At 40.3% G+C, this 22,450-nt stretch overlaps 1 protein-coding gene across 1 annotated transcript in view; it reads left to right on the plus strand.

The window, feature by feature from the left end:
- LOC143025476 (dnaJ homolog subfamily C member 2) overlaps positions 1-22,450 on the plus strand; it is a 122,990-nt gene that overhangs the window by 19,954 nt on the left and 80,586 nt on the right. The window contains exon 3 of the mRNA XM_076185198.1: positions 19,477-19,552. Within this exon, the coding sequence (XP_076041313.1) occupies positions 19,477-19,552 (76 nt within the window). The remainder of the gene's footprint in view (positions 1-19,476; positions 19,553-22,450) is intronic.

Consider the following 22,450-nt stretch of genomic DNA (forward strand, 5'->3'; position numbering starts at 1 on the left):
AATGGCCTAATTAAAAGAAGAAGGACCATGCAGATTAAAAGCAGGAGAGACGAAATAGAGTAGAACTAAACAAGCTTATCAACAAAAGGCAGAGATTAGAGAAAAGAAAGAGAAACATGGATGAAAAGAGGAAACAATTAGGAAGGGTACATACATACATATACCAAGGCTTTTTCCCCCTTACAAGGGAGGTAGTCAAAAAGGAAAAGGTATAAAATCATTCCCACCCATTCCATCCCTGAATACACTCCACACCCCTCCACCCTCCCTCTTATCTTAGCACCTCCTGGATGACGGGTCATCCCTGCCCCTTGTCCACTGCCCTGGGTCAGAAGCAGTGTCGCAAGACACAGCACATCCACAACAAGGCCGCTTCATTAAATCGGCGACCCCCCCCTCTCCATCCCCCCATGCATAAAAGGAGAAGACGGGGAGAAATCCCTTCGGGCTGCGTCAAATTTTGCTCACACATACTACCTCACCCCCCATCCCCCCGCCCATTCTACCTCATGCATCACAACATCATCCATATACAACCATTCTCCATTCACCCCTGTGTTCTGTCCTCTCCCGTTCTTCCTCAACAGACATTCCCCTCTTCCCCAAAGCCCCCTTCACCCCATCCATCCACCTCATCTGCCTTCCATACCTCTTTTACTAGTCTTCACTCATTCTTTCCATGTGTCCAAACCATCCTAATACTCTTTCATCAACCCTATCTCCCAACTCCCTTCCCACCCCCGTTCTTCTCCTCACCTCCTCATTTCTCACTCTATCTAGCCTAGTAACCCCCATCATACTTCTCAGACCCTTCATCTCAAACACATTCAAACTCCTTCTCTCTTCCTCTCCTATGTTCCATGTTTCTGCCCCATACAGTGCTGTTGGCACAATAACTCCTTCATACAGTCTCCTCTTAGGATCCATTTCCAAATGTCTATTCCTCATTACACTCTTCAATCCACCAAGGCATTTACTCGCTTCTCTCAATCTACATTCTTCCTCCACCTTCACTCCACCTTTTCCTGCCACATTTGCTCCCAAGTATCTAAAACTATCCACTTCCTCCAGTCGCTCTCCCTTAATGCTCACTTCCAGTCTACTGCCACTTTCACCCCTTGTACATCTCATCACCTTACTTTTACCCACATTTATTTATCTTTAGCTTTCTTCTATCACATACTCTCCCAAACTCTGTCACCAACTTCCTCAGTCCCTCCTCCGATCCTGCCACAAGCGCACTGTCGTCAGCAAACAACAGCTGGCTCACCTCCCACTTTTCTCCATTTTCTTTAACCATCTCCAGTCCCTGACCCACTACCCTTGCATTTACCTCTCGCACTACCGCATCCATGTATAAGTTGAACAGCCAGGGCGACATAACGCATCCTTGACGAAGTCCCACCTTTACCTCGAACCACTCACTCTCTCCATTTCTAATCCTGACACAAGCTTACTCTCATAAAAACTCTTGACAGCTCCTAGAAGCTTTCCTCCTATCCCATATATCTGCATAACCTCCCACAGTGCCTTTCTGTCTACCCTATCATAAGCCTTTTCCAGATCCATAAAAGCCCAAAAAACATCCTTCCCCTTTCCTATAGCTTTCTCACGTATCTGTCTTACCACAAAGATCTGATCTACACAACCTCTACCCATCCTAAATCCACACTGTTCCTCACCAATTACTCCCTCTGTTCCTCTCCTAATCCTCTCAATCAAGATCCTCCCATAAGCCTTCCCAACTACACTTAACAAGCTAATCCCTCTGAAACTACTACATTCACACTTGTCCCCTTTTCCCTTGTAAAGTGGAACTATACAGGCACTCCTCCAGTCCTCCGGCACCCTACCCTCTCTCCAGCAAACATTAAATAACCTCACCAGCCAGTCCACCATCACTGTACCTCCTTTTTTTAGACATTCTACATGGCATCCATCCAGACCAGGTGCCTTACCTGCTTTCATCATCTTAACAACTGCCTTCACTTCATCCTTCCTTATTTCTCCTCCATTTTCCTCGCTCATCACGATAATTTTCTTAGCATTTCCCACTGCAGCTATCTTTCCCTCCCTATCCTCCTTCACATTTAGCAACTCCCTAAAATATTCTGCCCATCTTCCCCTTACTGCCTTCTCTTCCATTATCATTTCTTCATCTGTACCTTTTACCTTTTCTTCTCTACTTGAGTTGCCTCCTCTTCCTCTCTTAATTTCTTTCCAAAACATCTTTTTATTACTTTCAAAATTTTCTGTCATACTCTTACCCCACTTGACATCTGCTCTCCTCTTTGCCTCCTTTACCTTTTGCTTTACTTCTCTTTTCTTTTCTTTGTACTTCTCATATGACTCCCTCATCCTATTTTGTAACCAATCTGTGAAAGCTCGCTTCTTCTCTTCTACAACCTTCTTTGTTTCCTCATCCCACCATTCACTACCCTTCCTTCTATTTCCTTCTGTCCTTCTTGTTCCACACACCATCCTTGCACACTTTGTGACTCCCTCCTTGAACCATCCCCATTCCTCCTCCACACCTAGATCTACTCTATCCTTCACTCCCTCCCACTCCTCCTTCAGCTTCTTCTTGTACTCCTTCTCTTTTTCCTTTTCATTTAAAGAGTTCACCTCTCTACCTTTTGTCCCTTTCCTCTTCCTCCATCTATCCTCCACTCTCAACTTACCTTCCACCAAAAAATGATCTGATATTCCCCCACCCTCTTCCCTTAGCACATGTACATCCTTAACTCTTCCTATCATAGTCCTATTTACCACTACAGAATCCATCAACGCTCTATCTACCACCCTTCCATCCACCACCCTCTCCCATGTGTACTTATGCTTGACTTTCTTCCGAATGCACTGTATTTGCTATCATCAACTCTCTTTCTAGACACATTTCCACCATCAACTCTCCACTACGATTCTTTCCTGGAACTCCACATTTCCCAACCACTCCATCAATTGGACCATTTCCTACCCTAGCATTAAGGTCTCCCAGTACTATTACATTGACATTTCTCCCTAAATCCTCTATGCACTCATTTAAATCTATCCAAAAGGCCTCCCTTTCTTCTACACTCTTCTCACTGCCAGGCCCATATGCACTTACAAAGACCCACATCTCCTTTCCCAGTTTCACCTTCATCCACATTATCCTTGAGGAAACCTCCTTCCACTCCACTACATGTTTATTTATCTCTTCACTTACTAGAATAGCCACCCCTTCCTTCCCACGCCCTCTCTTCACTCCTGATAACCTTCCACTTACACTCCCAAACTTACACTCAACCTTCCCTTTCAACTTAGTTTCACTCAAAGCCAACACATCCATCTTTCTTCTCACAAACATACTACCTATCTCTTCCCTTTTACACTCATCTGTACCACATCCATGCACATTAAAAGACCCAAACCTTAGGGTGCTGGTCGGAAAACTCCCAGACCCTCTTATGCCTTTAGTTTTTCATTTAGGAATGTCCCCTGTGGGGCTACAAGGAGAAGGATGCCTAGTCCCACTCCCCATCCCTTTCTTCTCGCCTCTTATGATCCAAGTGGAATTACTTGGTGGCAGTATTCTTTCCCCCCACAGGGAATTTCCCCACAGCAGAAAATGAATACTCAGAGAAATGGTACAGGACAGCAGCAAGGGGTTGGGGGACAGCATAACGGAGGGACAGTCGTAGTATAAAAGTGTCATCATTTCTCTATGAAGAGTTTTCCTCTATCATAGACAAAATGATGTGTGGCTCTGGTCCATAGGGGCACCCCATATAGACCCTAAAGTATCAACTGCATGCTACTTTGCCACAATAACAATCAGCCAATACCCCAGACGGGAAGGGTAAAAGTATTAACCCCTTCCATACGGTGCCGCACACGTAGGCGTCATGGGGAGCGAGTGTATTCGCGAGGCTGCCATATCGGCGTCTTGATTATATTTATTGTAGTCGCCCCTCCATAATGACATTCTTTCTAATTCTTTTGTAATCACATTTTCTATGGTTATCAAAATTCACGGGTGAAGAGAGAACGATTGATATAAGCGGTGACTATATTTTATGATGCGAGTATTATTACGACACGTCGTACGGCTGGCATTGGCTGCTGCCACCGAGATCTAAGTCCATGACGCCTACGTGTGCGGCACCGTATGGAAGGGGTTAACCCCTTCCATATGGTGCCGCACACGTAGGCGTCATGGGGAGCGAGTGTATTCGCGAGGCTGCCATATCGGCGTCTTGAGTATATTTATTGCAGTCGCCCCTCCATAATGACATTCTTTCTAATTCTTTTGTAATCGCATTTTCTATGGTTATCAAAATTCTCGGGTGAAGAGAGAATGATCGATATAAGCGGTGACTATATTTTATGATGCGAGTATTATTACGACACGTCGTACGGCTGGCATTGGCTGCTGCCACCGAGATCTAAGTCCATGACGCCTACGTGTGCGGCACCGTATGGAAGGGGTGAAAGTGACCGAGTGCAAACATGTTTTAGGAAGACAACATTTGATATGTTTGAAAGATAGAAATGGAGATATAATTAAATGTAGAGACAAAATGGTAAAAAGAGTAGAAGAATTTTACCAAGAGCTTTACTCGTCGAAGACCGTAGTTGAATCAGTAAATTCATGTGTAGACATTAGTAGTGTACCAGAGATTACAAAGGAAGAAGTACAATTTGCTCTAAAGACTATGAAACGAGAAAAAGCACCTGGGGAAGATGGTATATTGATAGATCTGTTGAAAGAAATTAGTTCATATTAAATTAGCTGAGTTGTACACCCAGTGTTTACATCAAGAAAGCATTCCTGTTGCTTGGTGCAATGCTATAGTGATTTTGCTTCATAAAAAAGGAGACCAGAAGGACCTTAGTAACTATCAACTGATTAGCTTGCTATCAAACGTATACATTATAAAGTATTTTCCAAGATCCTTACAAATAGACTAAGTCAAGTTTTAGAGGAAAACCAGCCGAGAGAACAGGCAGGCTTTAGGAGTGGATATTCGACCCTAGACCATATGCAGGTGATAAACCAACTAATCGAGAAAATGACAGAATACAATATACCTCTGTGTTTAGCTTTTGTAGATTACAAGAAGGCCTTTGACTGTAGAACAAATAGCAATACAGTCAAACCTCGGTTTTCGAACATAATCCGTTCGAGAAGGCTGTTCGAAAAGCGATTTGTTCGAAAACCGAAACAATTTTTCCCATTATAATCAATGTAAATAATTTTAATCCGTTCCAAGTCTAAAAAACAACTTTTTCTAATTTTTTTTTTTACTATTTTACACCATAAACTGCACTGTATACTGTTTACCATAAATAAGTGTATCCCACTTCTTTTCTTAAACTTTTCAAACCACCCTCTGCTTGCTTTAAAATCAAACCCTTCCGGAATAATGCTAGGATCTTTTTTTATCAAATCTTCATACAGTTGTCTTGCTTTGGCACAAATTGCATCTTCACTAAGAGTATCACCTGCTAACTGCTTCTCATTTACGAAAATCAGCAAAAGTTTCTCCACTTCCTCCAATACCTGTGGCCTTTGTTTGCTAAAAACACTTGATCCTTTAGCCACATCACTTGCTTTAACCTGGTCTTTATTTTTTAGGATGGTGCTTATCGTCGATTTCGCCATCCCAAACTCCTTAGCCAACGCAGACACACGAACGCCAGATTCATATTTCGCTATTAATTCTTTTTTAAATTCAATAGTTTTGCGCACTACTTTCCTCTTTTCTTCACCACTTGAACTTGCTTTCTTTGGACCCATGATTAGGGGCTAATATACGATGCAAAGATGAAAAAAAGTCAGATTTACGTAAATAAGAATGAACACGTCTGCTCGGAATGAACTTTGATCGCAAATGCGCTACGGAGGAAGCGTCCTTGGCGTTCGAGTTCTCTCGGCTCGCGAGTGAGCCGCGTTCGGGTACGCTCGGCTTCTTTCGGTTTGTTCGAGAGCCGAAATTTGGTCGAGTTCTGAGACGTAAAATTCTCGAACTTTTTGGTCGAAAACTGATTTGGTCGAGAACAGAAGCGTTCGATAACCGAGGTTTGACTGTACTAAACTCACTACGCAAGCAGGGTGCAAACGAACTGAGTGTAAAAGTTTTAGAAAATATTTATGCTTAAGGTACTGCTATAATTCGACTACATAAAGATACAGAAAAGATCAAGATCGAGAAAGGAATACGGCAAGGTGATACAATTTCACCGAAACTATGTACAGCTTGCTTGGAAGATATTTTCAGAAGATTGAGTTGGGAAAAGAAAGGTTTAAAAATTAATGATGAATATTTGAACCACCTAAGATTTGTGGATGACATTCTTATTTCAGGAAGAGCAGAAGACTTGCAAGATATGCTGAGTGATCTAAACAAGGAAAGTGTCAAAGTAGGTTTAAAAATGAATAAAAGTAAAACCAAAGTGATGTTCAATATGAAAGTTCAAAGTAAAGAGATTGTAATTGATGATGAGAGTCTTGAGGAAGTTGAAGAGTATAAATATTTAGGCCAGATGGTGAAAGTGACGAAAGATCATGATAATGAAATAAAAAGACGCATTACAGTTGGTTGGAAAGTGGTAAGTATAATAAAATCCTGAGGGGCTCTCTACCTTTATGCTTGAAATGTAACGTTTACAATCAATGCATTCTACCAGCAATAATCTACAGGTGTGAGACTTGGAAACTAACAAAGGCAATGGAAACAAAACTAAGGACAGCACAGAGGTGAATGGAGAGATCAATGATGGGAACGCTGAGAGACTGAAAGAGAGCAAGTTGAGTGAGAGAGCAGACTAGAGTGGAAGATATTGTGGAAGCAGTAAAAGAGAGGAAGTGGAATTGGGTAGGTAAGTTAGTGCGAATGACTGATGAACAATGGAGCAAGTGTGTTACTGAGTGGATGCTGCGAGATGGGAAACATGGAAGAGGGAGACCAGACAGAAGGTGGAGAGATGAGATTGAGAAGTCTGCAGGAGTGACATGGCAGAGGATGGCACAGTCATGTGAATCATGGAATGCTATGAAGGAGGCCTTTGTTCAGCAGTGGACTCAGGATGGATGATTTGATATTGATATTATACGGGAAGGGGAGGTATGCTTGTGGTGACCCGTCTTTGTATCTCATAACATCTAGTTTGTTCTTAAAGTCTTGTATGGTGTTTGCACACTATTGTTTCATCCAATTTTTTCCAGACATCCACCACTATGTGTTTTTTTTGTTTTTTTTCCCAGATCTCTTCTATAACTATGCTTTTTGAGTTTCTTTTCATGTCCCCTTATTTTTCTTCTATCCCACTTTAATAAGTCTTCTCTGTCAAGGACTTCCATGCCTTTCATGATTCTGTAAATGGAACATACTAGATGAAACAATAGTGTGTGCAAGAACAATACAAGAATTTAAGAGCAAATTAGATATGGTAAGATACAGAGACATCATCACTGTCCACCTCAATGCCTATGGCCCTCCCCAGAGACACAATGTCCTCCACCATAGCAGACTCCTGGACTGAAGGCTTGAATCCCTCAAAATCCTTGGCCACATAGGTTGGCCAGAGATTTTTCCAGGCAGACTATAAGAATCTCACAGAAACTTAACCCCAGACTTTATCTGTAAGCCTTAGGCAGTGGAGGATATTGAAGTGATTCTTCCAAAACTCCCTCAGAGTGAACTTTGTTTCAGAAGTCACCTCAAAGCACCTCTCAAAAAGTGCTTTTGTGTATAGCTTCTTAAAACTGGCAATGACATTCTGGTCCATGGGTTGGATCAGTGGCATGGTGTTGGGGGGGAGGAACATCACTTTGATGAATTTATACCCCTTATCCAATTCTTCCAATTCTTCTTCTATGCCTGGAGGATGTGCAGGGGCATTGTCCATCAACAGGAGGGCCTTGAGTGGTATATTCTTTTCTATTAGGTATGTCTTCACTGCAGGTGCAAACACTACAAACCACTCCGTGAAGAACTGCCTAGTTGTCCAGGCTTTCTCATTTGCCCTCCACATCACACTGAGTTTGCTCTTTTGCACACCATTTTCCTTGAATGGCCTGGGGTTTTCCAAATGGTACACCAGCAGCTGTTTAATTTTGCAGTTGCTGCTAGCATTGGCACACAGAAGCAGGGTTAGCCTGTCTTTCATGGGCTTGTGTCCTGGCAAACACTTCTCTTCCTTTGTTATATAGGTCCTGTTTGGTAGTTTTTTCCAAAACAGGCCTGTCTCATCACAATTAAAGACCTGTTTTGGGCTTAAGCACTCCTTATCCGTAAATTTCTTAACCCATTCAACTCCGATGACAAGATGTCTTGTCATTTGGTAAAATAAAACAAAAAATCATAAAACACCAAAATGTTTGATCAAACACCAGAAAAATATGACGTCAGTCCTGACGTCATATTTTTTCTGGTGTTTGATCAAACATTTTGGTGTTTTATGATTTTTTGTTTTATTTTACCAAATGACAAGACATCTTGTCATCGGAGTTGAATGGGTTAAATTCAGGCACAAACTTCTCGGCATCATCTTTGTTAGCACTTGTGGCCTCACCATGCCTCACAACAGAATGAATTCTAGTTCTCTTCTTGAAATTACCAAACCACCCCTTTCTAGCTTTAAAGTCTTCACTGAAATCAGAGGTAGTATCACAAATAAGATCTTTATGGAGCTGCCTAGCCTTTGCACATATTATGCCCTCTGACATAGAACCATCTGCCTTTCGTTTATCCACACCATAGAAAAAAATTCCATTTCTTCCACTGCTACAGGTTGCTTAATTTGCTTTTTCACACCCATTGCCACATCAGCTCCCTTAACCCGTAAAGTCCGATAAGCCACCGGAGTGGCTTTACCAGGGAAGACCGATAAGCCACCGGAGTGAGATAATGTTCACGGACGTACCACAAATGTGCTGTAATTGATATCCCTGTGAAAATTGGTAGTGTTGTAGACCTATCCCTCCCCCACCCCTGGCTCTGTAGCCTGCCGCTCAGGCAAGCACAGTCAGTGTGAGCCTCGCTTTATCGAAATTAGTGATTGGCTAAGCTCAATCATTATTTTTTACTACCGAAGACTGCACTCATCCTTATGGATATTATATCACTGGCTTTGTTATTAGTTGTAGTAACATAACAAACAAAAAAATCATGAAAAACAGCAATATATATATATATCGAGTTTTGAACGCCGAATAAATTGTCTACAAAGAAAATTTCAACTTGCCTTCTCTTTACCAATCAATAACTCTCAACTTTGTGAGTCAACATTCAAAGGTAAATGCATTTATAATAGAATTTTATGAGGATTCTCACAGTATTATCAGATTTTCAATTGAATAATTAGCACCCTGATTATAAGCGGAAACGTATAAGTTTTCCCGGAAACACATTCAAGTAAAAGGTGGTAACTGCAGATAAAAACGAGATGTCATTGGTTCAGGCTTTATCGAAATTAGTGATTGGCTAAGCTCAATTGTTTCCGCTCCAGTGTTTTCATTATCCATTATTTTTTACTACCGAAGACTGCACTCATCCTTATGGATGTTATATCACTGGCTTTGTTATTAGTTGTAGTAATATAACAAACAAAAAGTCATGAAAAACAACAATATATATATCGAGTTTTGAACGCTGAATAAATGGTCTACAAAGAAAATTTCAACTTGCCTTCTCTTTATCAGTCAATAACTCACAACTTTGTGAGTCAACATTCAAAGGTAAATGCATTTGTATTAGAAGAATTTTATGAGGATTCTCACAGTATTATCAGATTTTCAATTGAATAATTAGCACCCTGATTATAAGTGGAAACATATAAGTTTTCCTGGAAACACATTCGCTCCGACTCGCGCATCACTCTCACGTTACAAATCACGTCACGTCCATACCAACCATCCAGGCACACTATGCAACATTCATTCATGCTCTTTTGCCACAATAATAATAAGTTTAGGAAAGACTGATAAGCGTAGTTTTAGTATTGTGCGTAAGTGATGCGTACGTGCGTATATCCAATATTATGGTGTTTCCTACTGCTTCCTGCATTATTGTATGATAAGATTGAAGTATTTATACATACATACAAATACCAAGGCTTTTTCCCCCTTACAAGGGAGGTAGCCGAAAAGGAAAAGGCATAAAATCATTCCCACCCATTCCATCCCTGAATACACTCCACACCCCTCCACCCTCCCTCTTATCTTAGCACCTCCTGGATGATGGGTCATCCCTGCACCTTGTCCACTGCCCTGGGTCAGAAGCAGTGTCGCAAGACACAGCACATCCACAACAAGGCCGCTTCATTAAATCGGCGACCCCCCCTCTCCGTCCCCCCATGCATAAAAGGAGAAGACGGGGAGAAATCCCTTCAGGCTGCGTCAAATTTTGCTCACACATACTACCTCACCCCCCATCCCCCCGCCCATTCCACCTCATGCATCACAACATCATCCATATACAACCATTCTCCCCTGTGTTCTGTCCTCTCCTGTCCTTCCTCAACAGACATTCCCCTCTTCCCCAAAGCCCCCTTCACCCCATCCATCCACCTCATCCTAGGACGTCCCCTCATGTTCACTTCCTCCACATCTGCCTTCCATACCTTTTTTACTAGTCTTCACTCATTCTTTCCATGTGTCCAAACCATCCTAATACTCTTTCATCAACCCTATCTCCCAACTCCCTTCCCACCCCCGTTCTTCTCCTCACCTCCTCGTTTCTCACTCTATCTAGCCTAGTAACCCCCATCATACTTCTCAGACACTTCATTTCAAACACATTCAAACTCCTTCTCTCTTCCTCTCCTATGTTCCATGTTTCTGCCCCATACAGTGCTGTTGGCACAATCACTCTTAGCATCCATTCCCAAATGTCTATTCCTCATTACACTCTTCAATCCACCAAGGCATTTACTCGCTTCTCTCAATCTACATTCTACCTCCACCTTCACTCCACCTTTTCCTGCCACACTTGCACCCAGGTATCTAAAACTATCCACTTCCTCCAGTTGCTCTCCCTTAATGCTCACTTCCAGTCTACTGCCACTTTCACCCCTTGTACATCTCATCACCTTACTTTTACCCACATTTATCTTTAGCTTTCTTCTATCACATACTCTCCCAAACTCTGTCACCAACTTCCTCAGTCCCTCCTCCGATCCTGCCACAAGCGCAGTGTCGTCAGCAAACGACAGCTGGCTCACCTCCCACTTTTCTCCATTTTCTTTAACCATCTCCAGTCCCTGACCCACTACCCTTGCATTTACCTCTCGCACTACCGCATCCATGTATAAGTTGAACAGCCAGGGCGACATAACGCATCCTTGACGAAGTCCCACCTTTACCTCGAACCACTCACTCTCTCCATTTCTAATACTGACACAAGCTCTACTACTCTCATAAAAACTCTTGACAGCTTCTAGAAGCTTTCCTCCTATCCCATATATCTGCATAACCTCCCACAGTGCCTTTCTGTCTACCCTATCATAAGCCTTTTCCAGATCCATAAAAGCCCAAAAAACATCCTTCCCCTTTCCTATAGCTTTCTCACATATCTGTCTTACCACAAAGATCTGATCTACACAACCTCTACCCATCCTAAATCCACACCGTTCCTCACAAATTACTCCCTCTGTTCCTCTCCTAATCCTCTCAATCAAGATCCTCCCATAAGCCTTCCCAACTACACTTAACAAGCTAATCCCTCTGAAACTACTACATTCACACTTGTCCCCTTTTCCCTTGTAAAGTGGAACTATACAGGCACTCCTCCAGTCCTCCGGCACTCTACCCTCTCTCCAGCAAACATTAAATAACCTCACCAGCCAGTCCACCATCACTGTACCTCCTTTTTTTAGACATTCTGCATGGCATCCATCCAGACCAGGTGCCTTACCTGCTTTCATCATCTTAACAACTGCCTTCACTTCATCCTTCCTTATTTCTCCTCCATTTTCCTCACTCATCACGGTCATTTTCTTAGCATTTCCCACTGCAACTATCTTTCCCTCCCTATCCTCCTTCACATTTAGCAACTCCCTAAAATATTCTGCCCATCTTCCCCTTACTGCCTTCTCTTCCATTATCATCTCTCCATCTGCACCCTTTTACCTTTTCTTCTCTACTTGATTCGCCTCCTCTTCCTCTCTTAATTTCTTTCTAAAACATCTTTTTATTACTTTCAAAATTTTCTGTCATACTCTTACCCCACTTGACATCTGCTCTCCTCTTTGCCTCCTTTACCTTTTGCTTTACTTCTCTTTTCTTTTCTTTGTACCTCTCATATGACTCCCTCGTCCTATTTTGTAACCAATCTGTGAAAGCTCGCTTCTTCTCTTCTACAACTTTCTTTGTTTCCTCATCCCACCATTCACTACCCTTCCTTCTATTTCCTCCTGTCCTTCTTGTTTCACACACCATCTCTGCACACTTTGTGACTCCCTCCTTGAACCATCCCCATTCCACCTCCACACCTAGCTCTACTCTATCCTTCACTCCCTCCCACTCCTCTTTCAGCTTCTTCTTGTGCTCCTTCTCCTTTTCCTTTTCATTTAAAGAGTTCACTCTAAGCACCTCCCTACCTTTTGTCCCTTTCTTCTTTCTCCATCTATCCTCCGCTCTTAACTTACCTTCCATCAAAAAATGATCTGATATTCCCCCACCCTCTCCCCTTAGCACATGTACATCCTTAACTCTTCCTATCATAGTCCTATTTACCACTACATAACCCATCAACGCTCTATCTACCACCCTTCCATTCACCACCCTCTCCCATGTGTACTTATGCTTGACTTTCTTCCAAAACACCGTTTTTGCTATCATCTACTCTCTAGACACATTTCCACCATCATCTCTCCACTACGATTCTCTCCTGGAACTCCACATTTCCCAACCACTCCATCAATTGGACCATTTCCTACCCTAGCATTAAGGTCTCCCAGTACTATTACATTGACATTTCTCCCTAAATCCTCTATGCACTCATTTAAATCTATCCAAAAAGCCTCCCTTTCTTCTACACTCTTCTCACTGCCAGGCCCATATGCACTTACAAAGACCCACATCTCCTTTCCCAGTTTCATCTTCATCCACATTATCCTTGAGGAAACCTCCTTCCACTCCACTACACGTTTACCTATCTCTTCACTTACTAGAATAGCCACCCCTTCCCTCCCTCGCCCTCTCTTCACTCCTGATAACCTCCCACTTACACTCCCAAACTTACACTCGCCCTTCCCTTTCAACTTAGTTTCACTCAAAGCCAACACATCCATCTTTCTTCTCACAAACATACTACCTATCTCTTCCCTTTTACACTCATCTGTACCACATCCACACACATTAAAAGACCCAAACCTTAGGGTGCTGGTCGGAAAACTCCCAGACCCTCTTATGCCTTAGTTTTTCATTTAGGAATGTCCTCTGTGGGGCTACAAAGAGAAGGATGCCTAGTCCCACTCCCCATCCCTTTCTTCTCGCCTCTTACAATCCAATTGGAATTACTTGGTGGCAGTATTCTTTCCCCCCACAGGGAATTTCCCCACAGCAGAAAATGAATACTCAGAGAAATGGTACAGGACAGCAGCAAGGGGTTGGGGGACAGCATAACGGAGGGACAGTCGTAGTATAAAAGTGTCATCATTTCTCTATGAAGAGTTTTCCTCTATCATAGACAAAATGATGTGTGGCTCTGGTCCGTAGGGGCGCCCCATATAGACCCTAAAGTATCAACTGGGGTATTGGCTGCTTGTAATTGAAGTACAGTATTTATAAGCCATGCAAAGTGTTTCCATAGTGTTTCCACTGTCATAATCATAATACAGTGCCAATAACTTATACAGGTAAACGTCGACTTACGATGGCCGCGACTTACGATTGTTCGACTTTACGATGACGACGACGACGATATGATAATTTAACCCCTTCCATACGGTGCCGCACACGTAGGCGTCATGAGGAGCAAGTGGATTCGCGACGCTGCCATATCGGCGTCTTGATTATATTTATTGTAGTCGCCCCTGTGTTTTTACATTCTCTCAAATGTGCCTTGAATCCCATTCTCTGTGGTTTTCAAAATTCGCGGGTGAAAGAGAGAACGATCGATATAAGCGGTGACTATATTTTATGATGCGAGTATTATTACGTCACGTCGTACGGCTGGCATTGGCTGCTGCCCGCGAGATTTAAGTGCCGTACTGAAAATACATATTATAGTGTTTGAATATGGTAAAAAGGATAAAAATAATTAAATAAACTACTGTACATGTTTAATAGGCTATATTCAGTATCTCTGGTGGTTAATATACAGGTAGGCTAGGTACAGTGACCACGGAACAGTGATACACAAATTGGGGATCGACTTACGATGAAATCGTCTTACGATGGCTCTATCGAAACCTATTGCCATCGTAAGACTACGTATACCTGTAATACTAAATGAACACGCATACCCGACGCCAAAAACACATCCCCCACGCCCCGTCCTCCCTCTCCTCCTCTCCACTGCGATTGTCGGCGACCGCCACATTTACAACTTCAAAGGATTATTGTGGCCAAACCAAATTGAGTTGGACCTTACTATTTTATGGGGACCTGCGTGTGGGTAGTATAAGGCATTTAAGCAAGTTTAGGCAAAATCGGTAAAATTGACCAGGATGGCCAGATATTCGGTTTTAAAAGGGGTCTTTTGAGACCTAATTGCTTACAGGACGAGTTAATGGCCTCCGTGTTCTTCAGTATGGTGGCTACTGTAGATTTCATCATACAGTACTCAGCTGCAAGATTGGTGATTCTTGCTCCTCGTATTCATCAATAATCTCCTTTTTCCGTTCAGTGGTTGTTACTACATTCTTCCTTTTAGGCTTATTTTCACCACTAATAAGCCTCTTTGGTGCCATTGTAAGATTCTAAATGAAAAACCATAGAACGCAGGAGAATGTTGTTGTTGTCATGACCACGACAGGACAATTGGCGGCAGTGGGGAGAGAGAGAGGCCAGGAGCCTTTGTTTACAACCACATATGTGGACATTCGAGTACCAGATATTTTTTCGAGCACCAAGTTAAACTTTTGTGTTCGAGTATCGAAAAGTTCAACCTCCAAGACATTTGAATATTGAGTCTTCAGAATAATTGAAATGACATTGTTAGAGTAATTCAATGCACAACAGTATCAACATAAAGTGTATGGCTTTTAATCGATTTGCACTCCAGTAACTCAATGCCTAACAGTATCAACATAAAGTGTACAACTTTTAATGGATTTGCACTGGTTATGCACTCCAGCTCATTGATTGGTGGTGGGGGCGGTTGAGCGAGTTGAACTCCACTTCGGTTCTTCTGCTGCTTCCCCTACCCGGTCTTGTGGTTTTCCACTGATGGCTACAACTTTCATGGATATTTAGTCCAATACCTTAGAACCTATAAAGAAACAACAAATGAAACATCACTTGTGTTGTACACTTAAATATCTATATATCTATCAACCATGGTTCCCATTACAGGATGTGGCACATGATTTTTCGTAAATTTTGGTCACTAGGGGGCTCTGATTATATTTTTTATTATCAAGAGATAGTTATAATTAATGTTTTAGAAACCTGCCAAGTTCCATATTAATTTAAAAGATAAAATATTTAAGACCATTTTAAGCAATTTCTGTGACATCCATCACATGGCAAGATGTTAGTTGACGAGTTAAACACCATATGAGGATGGAGCCTTTATTTGTACGACGTTTTGCTTATTACAGCTTTTTCAAGTACAAGTGGAGATACATATGCTTAAGATTAATCCGCAGGAAGTGTTTAGAAGCAGCAATCATTCAAGGAACGAACACTATTGAACAAAACAGGGGCATGTTTAACATCTCGCCCTACATAATTCCCCTAATACCCATGGCCAGCAAATTTTTTTAAATATTTAAACCACCCTTTGTGAACATTTCGCCCACGGACGTTTGGGCCAGCATTCTCAACCTTTCCCAGTGTTCCATCCCCCCCCTTCTCCTCCTCTCCTCCTCCTCTCCTCCTCCTCCTCCTCCTCCTCCTCCTCCTCCTCCTCCTCCTCCTCCTCCTCCTCCTCCTCCTCCTCCTCTCCTCCTGCTCCTCCTCCTCCTCCTCCTCCTCCTCTTCCTTCCCCCCCTTCTTTTTTTCTCTCCCCGTTCCCTCCTTTCCCCTTATTTAATCTCAAGCATATGTATCTCCACTTGTACTTGAAAAAGCTGTAATAAGCGAAACATCGTACAAATAAAGGCTCCGTCCTCATATGGTGTTTAACTCGTCAATCTTGTTGGCAACTGCCACTTTCATGAAAAAGAAAAGATGTTAGTTCCTGCTGTGGCCACCAGGGGACTCTTGACTGCTTGCCTTCATATCTAAAAATGTGCACCTAGGGTTACTCTATAAGTGTGTTGAGTTTCATGCTTTTAACCTAGAAATGCACAAAATGGCTCTGGGGCTGGTCTTAGATCCACTAATAGATCTCTGGGAGGAAAATTTAGACTATTGCCAGTATTGTCGTTGAGTGGATCTATCTTTGTCACACACAGAGACAGTCCATTACCTTCCTGCCATATGTACACACAAACTATATACAAAAGCCTGAAAGCAGGTCACTTTCATTGAAGAGTAAACATCCCTATGGTTTCCTTTAAGGTCCTCAACCAAAGTGTAGGCTGTTTACAGTACAGTGTGACAGGCTGCAACTAATATATCATAGTATAACTACCATGTGTGTGATATACTGGTGTTGAATGCAGGGCTGTGGAGTCGGAACACAAAACCTCTGGCTCCGACACCGACTTCGACTCCCCTATTTTTGGCACCACCGACTCCGACTCCGACTCCTCTTCATGTAATTAACTGATTATGGCCAACATATTTTTATAAAGCTTATACAACACACATATGCTCCAATCTTGAGTAGACTTATATCATTATAACTGGTTTATATCAAAGAATAAATACATATGTTATACAGGTAGTCGTCGACTTACGACCGAGTTCGGTTCCAACAGACAGGTCGTAAGTCGATCTGGACGCAAGTCGGTCTATATATATATACAGTATATATTACCCTTTATATAATATATATATATATATATATATATATATATATATATATATATATATATATATATATATATATGTATATATATATATATATATTGTATATTTAGCATACTGAAATAATCTTAGAATCTTAGCCTAGGCCTAAGCATATTGAATAAAATCCTATCATCTTAGACCTATGATATTTAATACTGTATTTGTTAACCTTTGTATTATTTTACCATCAGACTTTCTTTAGGAAACGTATGCATACTGAATAAAATCTTATTATCTTTGAGCTACGTTGTTTAATATTCATTAACTTTTTATCATTTTCGTTAGGAAACGTAGCCTAGGCCTACGCATACTGAATAAAGTCCTGTCATCTTTGACCTACAAATCCTTTTTTGTTGGTTACATTGTAAAGCAAAATTAGAAAAGAAATATTTCGAAACACATTCTTTTCGTTTACGTACTGTACCGAAAATATTGTTATTGAAAACAGACTAGGCATAAACAAAGTTTACTGTTACATTTTATTAATCGCAAAACATAAAAATACAAAATGCTGTGCCGAACATTTTGTCATCGACAACAGACTAGGCATAAAAAAATACTGTTACATTTTATTAATTGCAAAACATAAAAATACAAAATGTAAGGCAAAAATTAGGATTTTTTTTATTTCAACAAAACACATTCTTTTCGTTTAAGTACTGTACCGAACATATTGTTATCGACAACAAACTAGCCTAGGCATAAAATTTTGTTATATTTTATTAATTGCAAAACATACAAAAATACAAAATGCAATGCAAAATTAGGAAACATTTTACTTCAAACAAACAAAATGAAAGAATATTTAGCTGGCTGGGATGCTGACGCTGCCGGCAGCCTGCGAAAAATATCGTACTCGTGTCTCGCAGCGTGCGAAGTAATGTACTGCACTGCCAGGCATAACATTGCAATTCTATTACTCTATTAAATGTTAGATATTATTGCACCATCTCGTGGTCGTAAAGTCGATCAGTCGTAAGTCGCTTAGGTCGTAAGTCGACGACTACCTGTAGTGTGGCTTTCCTATGTTTGGCCTCTTCATTAATACTTTATAAGTGAAGTAGAGACAAAATTTTTGAAAGGATATTGAAGAAAATTGAGTAGAAAATAAATATTCTATATTGTAAGACATTTGGCATAATATATATCTTTGCAAATAAGTGATAAGTACATTTCAAAAACAAAAATACTGCACTTTATAACAAAGGTTGAAATATAACCTTTGTAAAGGATATACAAACCTAATAATAAAAAAATATAATTGAAGATTTTTTTTTTTACATAGTTTTGCAAATACAAAATAAAAAATGAAAATATTTTATAAAAGAAGTTTAGGCAAATTTCTTGAAAGGAAACAGTAAATATAGAGAAAATAAACCTTATTGATACGAGTACGGTACAAGGTCGAGTGTTACAGCTGAACATGTATGATACTGGAAGTTATGTGTATCATACATACTTTTTGAGTATCATTATCCTTCATATGTTTTCATACCTTCTTTTGTCTTAATGTACTGAAATTACTGACACAACCTCTTGGTTTAACTACATACTGGTACTGCTATGCGATTATTGCAATGGACATTACTCTGGTTCTGGACCCAATCTTATTGATACATACAAAACAAGATACAGCTGAACATGTTTGAAACATGAAACTTTTTTTTTTTTTCAACTTTGAATATCCTTATTTCAATAATTCATTGTTAAAAAGTATAGAGGGGAAAAAAGAAGGGGAAAGGAAAGAAGAGATAGTATTATTGTGTTAGTCTGCAGTTGAAATCATAATTATCCTACTGTTTGGCAACACAGCAGTGGGAGAAACCACCAAACTGATGGAGTGATGGAAACGATGCATATGGAACTTTACAGGAATATTACAGCTCCCGTGACTGTGTGTCAACAGGTGCAAAATTGAGGTGTTTAATTTATTCAAGTAATACTTTGGATGTTTATCAGTCTATGTATAAATTGAAAGCCAGCGTTGCACAAGGACGTTTTGGGGGTTTAGTGGAATGACCATTGAAGATAAGACGATGAGATTTATTACATTTTATAAAATTATGTTTTTTTTTTTTATATAATCTACTTATAAGGAGTGTGCATTGCATAACTCTACAGACTAAACGAAGGCCTTATAAAGTGTAGATTTAACTGGAGTTGGAGTCGGAGTCAGTATATTTTTACCCACTCCGACTTCAGTGACACCGTAATTGCTTCTGACTCCGACTCCGATTCCACGACTCTGAGTCCGACTCCACGACTCCGACTCCGACTCCACGACTCCGACTCCACAGCCCTGGTTGAATGAAATCCCTTGGAGTTTGTAATTATAACTTCTAAATAAATATATTTTCACCCAACAGAATCAAGACCATTATGCAGTTCTTGGTGTTCGTAAATACAGATATAAAGCAACAGATGAAGACATTAAGAAGGCTTGTAAGTAGATGTATTGCTATTGATATATATTTTGGGGTAGAAGAAATATTCAGTAGTGATGAATTTGTTCATGGTGAAAAGGTGACCATTTGTTTACATTGAGTGGGCTTGAGTATGAAATTATTTTATGGAGAGGGCTGTAGTAGTAGAATGATGTGGCATAAGATAAAGTAGGCAAAGAGGAGAGTAGATGTGAAATGGGGTAAGAGTATAACAGAAAATTTTGAAAGTAATAAAAAGGTATTTTGGAAAGAAATTAAGAGAGGAAGAGGAAGTGACTCAAGTAGAGAAGAAAAGGTAAAAGGTGCAGATGGAGAGATGATAATGGAAGAGATGGAAGAGGAAGATGGGCAGAGTTTTTTTAGGGAGTTGCTAAATGTGAAGGGGGATAGGGAGGGAAAGGTAGTTGCAGTGGGAAGTGCTGAGCAAATGACAGAGATGAGTGAGGAAAATGGAGGAGAAATAAGGAAAGATGAGGAGAAGGCATTTGTTAACCACTTTGGTATGATGACGCCTACATAGGTGTCGTGAGGCGGGAGTGGATTCACTAGGATGCCAGCATCGGCGTTTTGATTATATATATATTTTATGTAGTTGTATATGAGTTACCTCCGGATTCTGTGAACTGGTTTGATCATCATTTCAGTTTATTATTACTCAGAGTAAAAGAGAACAAGTAATACAGCAGTGACTTTATATTTTATAATGTGAGTAGTGTGATGCAAATTACATATGGCAACTGATGCTGTGCACGAGAATTTGAGTTGGACTTAAGTGGTTAAGATGATGAGAGCAGGTAAGGCACCTGGGTTGGATGGGTGTCATGCAGAATGTCTGAAAAAAGGAGGTACAGTGATGGTGGACTGCTGAGGTTATGTAATGTTTGTTAAGAGAGGTTAGAGTGCCACAGGACTGGAGGATTGCCTGTATAGTTCCACTTTACAAGGGAAAAGGGGACAAGTGTGAGTGTAGTATTTTCAGAGGGATCAATTTGTTAAGTGTAATTGGGAAGGCTCATGGGAGGGTTTTGATTGCGAAGATTAGGATAGGAACAGAAGGAATGATTGGTGAGGAACAGTGTGGGTTTAGGACAAGTAGGGGTTTCGTGGATCAAATTTTTGTGATAAGACAGATATGTGAGAGCTTTAGGAAAAGGTAAGGATGTATTTTGGGCTTTTATGGATTTGGAAAAGGCTTATGACGGTAGACAGGAAGGCACTGTGGGAGGTATTGCAGATATATGTTATAGGAGGAAAGCTTTTAAGAGCAGTCAAGTGTTTTTACAAGAGTAGTAGAGCTTATGTTAGAATCAGAAATGGAGAGAGTGGTTTGAGGTAAAGGTGGGACTTCATCATGGATGTGTTATGTCACCTTGGCTGTTCAGTTTATACATGGATGGGGTGGTGTAAGAGGTAAATGTAAGGGTAGTGGGTCAAGGATTGGAAATGGTTAAAGAAAATGGAGAAAAAAGGGAAATAAGCCAGTTGTTTGCTGACAACACTGCACATGTGGCAGGATCAGAAGAGGAACTGAGGAAGCTAGTGACAGAGTTTGGGGACACATAAATCACTGCAAACTTTCTACTTTCCATGTTGATATCTTCAACTATTATTGTGATCATCTCTACCCTGTTATCTCCACATGTATCTTTTGTCACATTTAAGTTTTTCTTAACCAGGAACATGACTCCACCTTGTTTCTCCCTATTTCTATGCCAGTGATTATAATCCATGTCTAACACTGGTAATGGACCCCTTAATTTTGTCTCCACAATTCCCATTACATCTGGTTTTGCTTCTGACAGGTAATTGTTTAGTTTATTTAATCCTGAGATGAATCCATCTATATTGGTATAAAGGATTACAAAGGATTACAAAGGCACAGCATGCCGACAGGAGACCTTTAGGTCCATATCTAGGTCGGATGCGAAAAAAAAATCACATTAATAATAAAACAATAGATAAAAACTATAATAATGTAAATAACAAATAAAATACATAAATAAATGCATAGGTATAGTTAAATAATAAACAAACAGGTAAATAGTAAATAATAATAACTTGACATATAACTAATAATAAATGAAAATCAGACAGACAAATGATAACAAAACAAAAACAAATAATATAAAATAAATTATAATCATTACAGCATCTTACTTAGGTATTTATATAAATGATTCTTAAAGCTTCGAACTGAACTACATTGCACTACCTGTGCAGGAAGTTTATTCCATTCATTAACTACACGGTTGGCAAAGTTGTTTCTACCTACTTCCAAATTGAATCTATTTCCGGACAGTTTGAGACCATTGTTTCTTGTCTGATTCTCATTCAATGTGAAAATTTTGTCACTTTTGATGTTGTCAATTCCCTTTAAAATCTTAAAGACCTGTATCAAGTCACCTCTGAGTCTACGCTTTTTTAGGGAAAAGAGATTCATGTGTTTTAGTCAATTTTCGTATGATTTATTTTTGATATTTGGAATCAGTTTTGTGGCTCGCCGTTGTACTTTTTCCAGTCTGTCAATGTCTTTAATGAGATTCGGTGACCATACGGAAACAGCATATTCCAAATGTGGACGAACTAACGATTTATATAGCTTGTTAATGAGTGATGGACTTTTGAAATCAAAAGATCGCGCAATCAGTCCCAGAATCTTATTTGCTTTATCAGAGGCTGAAATACACTGCTTGGATGATTTGAGGTCGTTACTGATAATTACGCCGAGATCTTTTTCACTATCCACTTTTGTTAACGAATTTCCAAATAACTTGTAATCGTACTTACTGTTATTTTTACCTATGTGCATTACCTTGCATTTACTTGTGTTAAATTTCATTAGCCACTTTTCAGACCATTGCTGTAATTTATCTAAATCTTCTTGAATATCTAATTG

Source organism: Oratosquilla oratoria, chromosome 5 (assembly GCF_046742065.1).
Source record: "Oratosquilla oratoria isolate Oo_2021 chromosome 5, ASM4674206v1, whole genome shotgun sequence".
Classification (NCBI taxonomy): Eukaryota; Metazoa; Arthropoda; class Malacostraca; order Stomatopoda; family Squillidae; genus Oratosquilla; species Oratosquilla oratoria.